Below are 10,133 nucleotides of genomic sequence, written 5' to 3' on the forward strand. Positions count from 1 at the left end.
ACACAGCGGCCACTTTGGCCTTTCGTAGCCTGCCCCGGGTGATTATGATGATGGAGAATTTGGTGACATGAAGACTGGCAAGGGAAACCGAAGTACTGGGAGAAAACCCACCCCAGCGCCACTTTGTCCACCACAAATCCCACTTGACCAAACCCGGGTCGCCGCAGTGGGAAGCCAGCAACTAACCGCTTGAGCTGTGGCGCGCCCTGCCGGGCAGTAACGACCTTACCCTGGAAACGCTACAGTGACAGCTTAGGTACCATTGCTTAGCAACGGCGAGTAAACAGTCGTTGCTATGTAAGGTCTGCAACAATATGTGATGTGCTAGCCAATTGCAAGTTAGAAACAATTCGCTTCCCAGGAACGGCTGAGTAAACAGCCGGTGTTAGGCAAAGCTTGCAACAATACGGACAACGACATATTTTCTATAGGTCCGACTCTACGTTATATAAGAAGATACATTGAGTGATATACAAAAGACAGATCCGTCTTCTCGTCAGAGAAGGCGCCTCACAGAAACAAGACCGTAACTGTCAAACGGTAATAATTATTGGGGCTCGACACCAAGACTTACTGACTGACTGACCGACCGACCGTCAGTCGCAATGTGACTTTAACTTTGGTGTTGACAGAAGCCAGTGGTTAGTCAGCACGGAGAGATGGACAGTTCGACATTCTAGTGAGAGCTGTTAACACGAAAGGACCGATTGTGGAATTATTTGTTCAACATTTTGTCTTATAGTTACGTGGAAGAGTAATAAAGTGACGTCGCAAGAATACGCCCCTCAAGGTCTTGTTTCACGGCATTGTCTATATATGGATTTAACCTTGAGTGAAGGATATTGGATAAAATTTTGTATTAAATTATATTCATTTAGTGGGGGGTGGAGTCCAGCTGGCTCCACTCGGCACGGCGGCCGCTGATTGGCTTATTGTACGTGCCCCTGGTGATTATGATGATGGAGACTTTGGTGGAATTAAGATTGGCAGGGGAAACCGAAGTACTCGGAGAAAACCCGCCCCAGTGCCACTTTGTCCACCACAAATCCAACTTGACCGAACCCGGGACGCCGCCGTGGGAAGCCAGCGACTAACCGCTTGAACTATGGCGCGGGCTTGTATGAAAGTGATAAGATTAATAAAATGGTGTTTGGGAATTTTTGGGATGTGCCACTTCAGAGTTGGCGACACTGCACCTCCCAGCAGATCGGGCCGGACCAGAGATAATGAGCCATATAAGGACATTAAAGTGTAACATGTGGTTAATGTTGCTGCTGTTGTTAAAGGTTTGTCAAGGAAAGTTGTTTCTTAACGACGCATAATTACGGTAGAAGATTTATTTGTATATTATTATTTTGCTCCAGAATATTTCACAATGGTACGAGTTATAACTCAAGATACATTTGACGAAGCTGTGAAAGAAAATATGGAAGAATTTGACATGAATCCAGAAGAAGCAGTTCAAGAAGCTGTGGAACAGTTCGAGGCTCAGGTATGACCAAATATGATGATGTAGGTCGCGTGACTGTGTATTGCCAAGTGTTGATAATTCTATTGTACCCGCGTTAAGAAATTTACACTTCATTGGAAAAGCGGTACCGTTAGTTTATTGTATATGAAGTACATTAATAAATATAGATATTAGGGCGGAAAGTAGACTGACTGAAAGGTAAATGTATATAATATAATGTCTATTATTCACAGTCTTACGTGCAACTCCACGTCCCACAAAATTTGTACATGTTTCGGCCAATAGGGCCATCATCAAGTGTTAAAATCTTTTTGATGAGTAAGTTGCTGTCTTCTGTCCCATAGATGAGCTTGTGTATTGTGTCAGACTGTGAATAAGACTCAACTCACTCACGGTGCTGAGCCCTTCATGAGAAGCTGCCAATTGTGCAACTGCTCAAGAAATTCCCAGCATTTTATGGAATCCGAAGATTCATTACCATGTTCACAAGGGCCCTCCACTGGTTCCTATCCTGAGCCAGAGCAATCAATCCATACAAACCCATCTCACCTAGATCCGTTTTAATATTGTTCACCCACTCGTGTCTTGGTCTTCCCAGTGGTCTTTTTCCTTCTGGCTCCCTCACTAATATCCTATATGCATTCCTCTTCCCCCCCACCGCCCATCTCATCCTCCTTGACTTGATCATTCTAATTATACTTGGAGAAGAGTACAAATTATGAAGCTCCTCATTATGCAGTTTCCTCCAACCTCTCGGCCCATCGTCTCTCTTTGGTCCAAATATTCTCCTGTGAATGCTAAATGAAAAGTAAAACAGGATGCTAAAATATAATAGTATATCATATAAGTTGATAGGGAACATTGAATGCATGAAGAGATTTGGTGGGGAACTAACTAACTAACTAGTCACTCAGCTACTTAAAAATTTCCATCATTTTATAGAACCTGAAGGTTCATTACCCTTGTTCACAAGAGCCTGCCACTGGCACATATCCTGAGCCAGATGAATCCAGTCCAATCCACCCAGTTCTGTTTCCCTACGATTCATTGTAATATTATCCTGCTACCTACATCAGGGTCTTCATAGTGGTCTCTTTCCTCTGACTTGTGTAGAATAGTGATAGTGCTATAATTACTTGTAGTTATCAGATATAAATGTTCAATAAATCCAGTGACCAAACCAGAACTCATATCTAGTCACTAACATGTGACAGTATGTATTTATTCCTAAAATGTTGCTTGACAGAAATTACTTCATGTTTCCTTTAATATTTTGTTTAATATATCATGTTACTATAATTGTTTTAAGTGAAGACTATACTCTGCATGCAGTAAAGTATTTCATGTTGTGTATTGTTAGTTTTAAAGAGCATGAGGATGCTTACAGGACATGTTCTTCTGACAGAGGTAACGAGGGGTTTTTAAAAGTCAGGGCTTTTGTTGACCAGCTTGGCTGCTGCATGAAATTGAATTTGAAAAATGGTAAAAATGTTTGAGTTTTGTGTTAAATTGACTGACTGGTACCAAAATAAAATTTTCCATACAACTTTTAGTACAGGCTCCCAGCATGAAGTATCATTACAATATGTGCAATTTGAGGTTCTCAGAGCAGTGTCTGTGAATAGTGCCACTGCTGTTTTCATTACTTTTAGAGGGCAGACAGTCTTGACATGCCCAGCATGATTTATGTGAAGTTCCATCTACGAAGAAGACATTATAATGTCTTTATGTAACACATTTTTACTAAGAAATTAATTACCTTCTTGAGCAGCCAACAGTTGTGCGCATACTCAGGAAATTCGCAACGTTTTACGAACCCAAAGGTTCATTACCATGTTCACAGGAGCCCTCCACTGGTTCCTATCCTGAGCCAGATCAGTGCAGTGCATACCACTCCATTCTCTCTCTCTAAGATTCATCTTAATATTGTTCACCCACCTACAACTTGGTCTTCCTAGTGGTCTATTTCTTTCTGGCTTTCCCACCAAAATGCTATATGCATTCTTCTCCTCATTCGTTCTAGATGCCCTACCAATTTCTCCATCCTTGACTTTGTCATTCTAATTATACATGGTGAAAAGTACAAGTTATGAAGTTTTTTTTTCTCCAACCTCTTGTCACTTCCTCCCTCTTCGGTCCAAATATTCTCCTCAATACCATGTTCTCAAACACACGGTCTATGTTCCTCAATGTCAGAGGTCAAGTTCCACACCCATTGAAAACGACAATCAAAATTTTAGTTTAATATATATATATATATTTTTTTTTTTTAAGACAGCAGATGAGAAAACAAAAGGTCTGGACTAAATGGTAGGAAGTATTACCCAAATTCAGTCTCCTCCCAATTTCCCCCTGAATCAAATTTTGTCTTTTTATGTTCATTCCCAATATCTGAACTGTGCCACTTTTTCAGAGGATTTACTTGCTATATTTATATTGTGATATTGCCCTGCATTCAGTAGACAGGACATCAACATATACTGTTTTCTCTGCATTTAATTCCAGACCAACATTATTACTAGGATCAGCTGAAGTTTCTATGTTCTTCTTTATAGTATCTATATTATCTCCCACCCCCTCGTTGGTGGCTCCACCTTATCGTGGTGAGGGGGTTTGAGTATGCCAAGGACCCTGAGAGCTATACCAGCGGTAGCGTAGCTACTGGCATGGCCTCCCTTGCTGGACAGGTCAAAGGGTAGGCATCAGACGAAGAGAGACACCAAAAACTGATGCCGGAAGCAGCGTCATCAGCAGCGACTTGAAGCACAGAGTAAATAATGCTCGAGATGGTTCAAGTTCGTATAGCAACAGGCGTGACCAGAGTGGTTTGAACGCCTATTGTACTGCGATGTGGAAAGCAAATGGAAAAACTACCACATTATCACTTTTCCTGGATAGTCTCTTTCCAAAACCAGAGATACCATGTATGCGAGATATTTCATTTGAAGGAGAAAGCTCTAGATCGCATCAAGTGGAGGAACTGTTTTGGAAGAGACTGTGGACCTGTCGTCTTGACAGATTACTGATGAATGAATGAATTATCTCCCAATAGATTCACATCATGAGCAGAAACCAGCAGCTGATGTGTCCCACTTAATTTCAGTCCTGCCTGGTTTTCCTGCACTTTAATGCCATGTTCTGAAGCAAAGTTGAAAAGCAGTGGTCATAAAGTGTCTCCTTTTTCAGACCATTTAGGACAGGAAGAGTATCAGACAGATGTTTACCTATAGAGTCTTTACTTTATGTCTCATTTAAACATATATATAAGTCAGCCTAACTGCTTTCATGGTTACTGCAAACTCTCTTGGAATATTGCATGTTAAATTAAAATTAAATTCACTTAGTGGGGGCTGGAATCCAGCTGGGTCCACTTGGCACAGTGGACACTGATTGGTCTATTATACCTGCCCCGGGTGATTATGATGATGGAGAATTTGGTGGAACGAAGATTGGCATGGGAAACCAAAGTACTCAGAGGAAACCTGCCCCAGCATCACTTTGTCCACCACGAATCCCACTTGATCAGACCCTGGATTGAACCCAGGCCCAGGCCGTCGCTGTGGGAAGCCAGCGACTAACCGCTTGAGCTATGGCACAGCCTACAATATTGTATGATACTTCTCTCCAAATTGAATCACAGGCCTTCTTGTCATCTATAAGTAACTGTTGCACTGTCTTATTGTACTCCCACTTTACTCCAGTATCTGATGAATGCAAAAAATCTGTCCAGTAGTTGATGTTTTACACTAAAAACCACACTGATGATCCCCAGTAATTTCATCTATATATGGATTAAACCTCGAGAGAAGTATAGTGGATAAATTTTTCTGTGAATGTGATAAGAGTGATATCCCACAATTAATACTCCAAGTTTTATTGATCATCTTGTAAATTCATACAGTAATAGACTTCTTCCATTGACAGGCAATTCTTCCTTATTCCAGATAGAATTAACTAGCTTATGGATCTCAGAACATGTTTCACCTCCTGCATGAAAGAGTTATGTAAGAATTTGACCACTAACTAGGATCAAGTACTAATGGCTCAGCTGTATGTATTTCTGTCTGCCTAACATCACAGGCCCTACTTTCATTCCATCACTGAGAGTAGTAGTTTTTCCACCTATTCAAAATGTTGTGGAAATGTGCAAGCAGATCATTCTCATCCTTCACTAAGTTACTTCTAGGTTGGTAACAGCTCTTAAATTCACTTATTCCCCTATACATGTCTCTAATGCTCTTGTTCTTACTGTTTGTTGCAAGCTCATTAATTTTATTTTCAGATATTCCCTCTTTTTATTCCTGAAATGCCTACTGGCTTCACACCTTATGTTGTTCCTAATTATTTTGCTTGGATCCTGTAACCACTGCAGTTTGGATTGTATCCTTTAGCATAATAATTTTGAGCATCTTTCGTTGAACCGTGGCTTATGCTTCTTCAGTTCATAATGACTTAGACTTTCCTTGGCTGAAATTTTGATGTTCTGTCTGATAGTTTAGCAAGCCCTATTAATATCCACCCCAGCCTCTTAAGTTTTCCAAAGCTGCCAACTTGTTTGAGATTTCAACACAGTACTGCTCTTTACCCTCTACCTAATTTAATTTCTTAAGATTGAAACTCTCCATGTGAAATCTATGCATTGTTTGTTTACTCACAGTCAGTTTCTCTCTAACTTTTGCCACCACCAGGTAGTTGTCATGGTCACAGTCTGCTGCCCTGAATGATTGGACATCAAGTGCGCTTGAATGCTGTCTCCTGTCTGCCAAAATACAGTCAATTTTTTTGTTATTCTTTCCATCTGGAGGTGTCAATTTATGAATGTTATTATGTGGGGTCATTGTACTTTTGGCAGTCAGATTTTTGGATACAGCAAAGTTTTTTACTGTAACTACATTTTTATAATTAATTTCATGAACTCCCATATCTAATTGTTTGTTTGAAATCGTCTTCCTTACCTACTTTTGCATTGAAATCTCCTAACAAAGTTTTCATGTGGTGTTTAAGGAATGTATCAAATACACGTTCTAGTTCCTCATAAAAGCTGCCCTTCATTTCATCAGTTTTAACTTCTGCTGGGTCATAAAAATTCAGAACAATATCACGCAGCAACCTCTTAGTATTATGTATGTCATTCAGTCACTAACACACTCTGCTCTCTTAACTGCTGATATGATTCTCTTTATGTACCAAAAAAAAATCTGTACCTAATTCTTGATTCCTATTCACCTTTCCATTGAAAAATGCATATTTGTTTTCAGGTTCAGTGCCACCTCTGTCCCATCTGACCCTTTGTACTCCCACTAAATCTAACTTAAAATTTTGATATTTCTCTCACAGCTGTAATGAGAGAACCTGCCCTATGCAGATGTCTTACATTGCACATACCAAGTATCATATCCATTTTCTTTAGCTTAGGTAATTTATCCAAAGAATCCATCCATGTCTGAGGTCCTTTGTGACATTTCATATCAAGCGTATCTTTTATGACAAGGAGTTATCCCCATGCCGAACCCCTCAAACTGAAGGACCATCCCTTGTTGACTGTCCACGACTACTTATTCAATATTGTGACATGTTGGGCAATGGCAATCACCCAGCAGTGATGTGGCGGGTGAGTCAGCGCTCCACCTCCCCCCTCCGCACTATGACATGGCACGCAACGCCACTGTCAACACGGTGTCAGGCAACAGCGGTACCAATTACGTAACAGGCAAACACTGTGACTATATAAGGGAACTACACAGCCGCCGAAGGCAGTGTAGCAGCCTACGAAACAAGTTCTCAAGGCAGCAGTTACAAGTTACGAGTTATGAGTTAGCCAGGCAGTCAACCTTTCAGTTGTAGTCTAGCATTTGCAGTCTAGTATTTGTAATACTGCCGTTGGCAGTAATTGTCAGATTGTAAATTGTGTGATTGTAAGAGCGAATATGAAATAAAATTCGCTATATCAAATACGGCGTGAAGTTATTTGTTGCGTGATCTACCCAACACGTGACAGTATATTTGCAGCTACCCTCCATATCTGGAGGTCATCTCCTCCATCCACAACCTGAGGACTTGTCATGCCATGGTGACAAGGGACCAGTCTAACATGGTAACACATTGTTACAGGAAGATAAAATATAACACATGAAGACAGAGAATCAGAACCTCGATAACTGAAATTATTATCAACATTTTTGTATTTTGAACTTTCTGCGGTACATTAGAACAATTGATTAATGCGAGTAACTTTAGAGTCACAAAGTTCAGAAGTGTATGTTCAGCTAGACCACATATGTTATTCACCTTTCTTAGATGTCATATGATGTAAATTGTGCTTTACCATTTCAGGGTGTTGACTTGAGTAACATCATGAAAGAAGTCATATTGGATAATAGTCCTACTGCTTCAAGAAACAAATTGACTGCATCATTGGATAACATGGGTAAACTGATACAGAACCCCTCTGGAAATGAAAAGGCTATTATTAAAGAGTTACAGGAATTAAAAGATGAATGTGACAAAAGCATTGCACACCGGGTTCTTGCAGGGTCATTCGGAACATATAGTGTGTTAGTTGATGTACTGGAATTGTTTCAGTCAGTTGATGAGGTCTCAACTAAAGCACTTAGTGCAATCTCAGCGTTGATGTCAGGAAACCCAGATCTCTTGGACAAGCGGGGGATTGAAATTATGATTAAGTACTTGGATCATGAGAGGAATGTAGACATACAAAATAAAGTTTTGGAATGGGTGAAAGTGTGCTGCATTAAGCATGAACAAAATCGTCAAGAGATATTCAACATGAAAATTCCTACAAGGTTGAAAATGTTGTTGGACAAGGATACTACGCCAGTAACAGTGAGGCATGTGTGTGGTGTCATGAGAGCTCTTGTGCTGGATGATGATATTCGAGTGCACTGTGGAAAGTTTCATGAGCATGCCAGAGAATTAGCTGCAGAGATTCTATGTACGTTGACAGATTTATTAAGAAGTAAGTTGGTTTTGTTTTATTTTGATTTGTTGTTTGATTAATTTTTTATGGACATGAAACTGTCTTTCACATTAAGGGAGTAACATAAAATAAAGGTGTTTGAGAACAGGGCACCAATGAGAATATTTTGGTCTAAGAGAGATGAAGTGATAGAAGGACAAAGAAAGTTGCATAATGAGAAACTTCGTAATTTGTACTCCGCTCCACATATTATTCAAATGATCAAATCAAAGATGATGAGATGTGTGGTGCATGTTGCTTGCATGGGAGAGCAGAGAAATGTATAAAATTTGGATAGGAAAACCTGAATGACTGAAATGCACTAAAACACCAAGCACACTGATTTTATGCAGTCATTTTACAATACGTCAGTTTAACAGTTGATTCAAGTAACTTGGAATTTTAGTGCCATGTTAGTGGATACGTAATTGATCTGTATTTGTCTCTTAGTGAGTTCACAGATGGCAGTCTGACAGTCTGTAAGGGTTATTTTGCATTGTGAATTCCTTTGACTATGATAAATTTGTGGGATATCCTGACAATTGAAAGGGAGAGGTGATTAGTTTCTTCAAAGGTGCAGAATTCTACAGATGACTGACTATAAGAGCAAGAATAATCATTCATTGACTGAGTGATTTATTTTTGTGGCTGTGCACCGTAAAGGCTTAAAAAAGAAAGTTAACGTGCATGTTGGCCATTGATATGAAAATCTAAAATTCTGTGGGTCACCAGTTAATACGTAGGTACTGAAAAGATGGTTTATCTTTCTTCATTGAGTTATCTTGTGTATCTGTCTTATTTCTTTGTACACATTTCTCCCAACATTTTGGGAGTTTGAAAATTCCCCTTCTGTAAAATTCCGTTCCAGCCATCCGAAGACACTGACGCACTGCTTTCTGAATTGCCTCCTTTGTCTCAAAACGTTGTCCATGCAGCTGATCCTTCACAAATCCGAAAAGATGGTAGTCGGAGGGTGCCAGATCAGGGCTATAGGAGGGGTGTGGAAGAACTTCCCACCCCATCTTTGCAATTTCTTCCAATGTGAGGCGAGTGGCGTGGGTGCGAGCGTTGTCATGCAAGATGATGATATTTCGTCCTGGACGTTTATTGCGCAATGCACAACGGAGCTTGTGCAGCGTCTGAACATAACAAGCAGCATTGATGATTTGCCCAGGTTCCAGGAATTCGACCAGAATAAACACCTCTGCATCCCAGAAGACTGTGCCCATCTCCTTCGCAGCTGATGGCACTGCCTTTGCCTTCTTTTTTGATGGAGAATGCAAATGGTTCCAGTCCATACTCTGCCGTTTCATTTAAGGCTCAAAATGGTGAAACCAGCTTTCATAACCTGTCACAATACAGAGCAAAAAATCATCGCCTTCGTGTCGATATCTCTGCAGCAGTTCAGAAGTGATGGCTTTTCACTGACCTTTGTGGTCTTCGGTCAATAACCGTGGGACCCAACAAGCACAAACTTTACTCTAGTGCAAGCTTTCAATCATCTCCTGTACTGCACTGTGCCCTATTCTAAGTTTTCCCATCTTTAAAATGTTTCACCCATCTTCGAACACTACTTGCACGCATGCACACACTTCCATAAGCACACTGAAGTCCCTGGTGAATTTCTGCAGCAGGGATTTCCTCTTTCACAAGAAATTTGATGACAGCACGCTGGCGAAACGACAT

General features: G+C 40.5%; 1 protein-coding gene across 2 annotated transcripts in view; it reads left to right on the forward strand.

Annotated features, from left to right (window-relative positions):
- The first annotated feature begins 1,195 nt into the window (after positions 1 to 1,195).
- The window catches only part of LOC111864665 (armadillo repeat-containing protein 6 homolog), a 19,071-nt gene continuing 10,133 nt past the window's right edge, over positions 1,196 to 10,133 (forward strand). Inside the window, exons 1-3 of one of the 2 annotated variants that reach the window (XM_023852067.2) lie at positions 1,196 to 1,286; positions 1,365 to 1,492; positions 7,805 to 8,447. In XM_023852067.2, the coding sequence (XP_023707835.1) occupies positions 1,376 to 1,492; positions 7,805 to 8,447 (760 nt within the window). In that variant the 5' untranslated portion in view covers positions 1,196 to 1,286; positions 1,365 to 1,375. The remainder of the gene's footprint in view (positions 1,287 to 1,364; positions 1,493 to 7,804; positions 8,448 to 10,133) is intronic. The other variant, XM_023852068.2, reaches the window with a different exon arrangement.

The sequence above is a fragment of the Cryptotermes secundus genome, unplaced genomic scaffold, assembly GCF_002891405.2.
Source record: "Cryptotermes secundus unplaced genomic scaffold, Csec_1.0 scaffold186, whole genome shotgun sequence".
Classification (NCBI taxonomy): Eukaryota; Metazoa; Arthropoda; class Insecta; order Blattodea; family Kalotermitidae; genus Cryptotermes; species Cryptotermes secundus.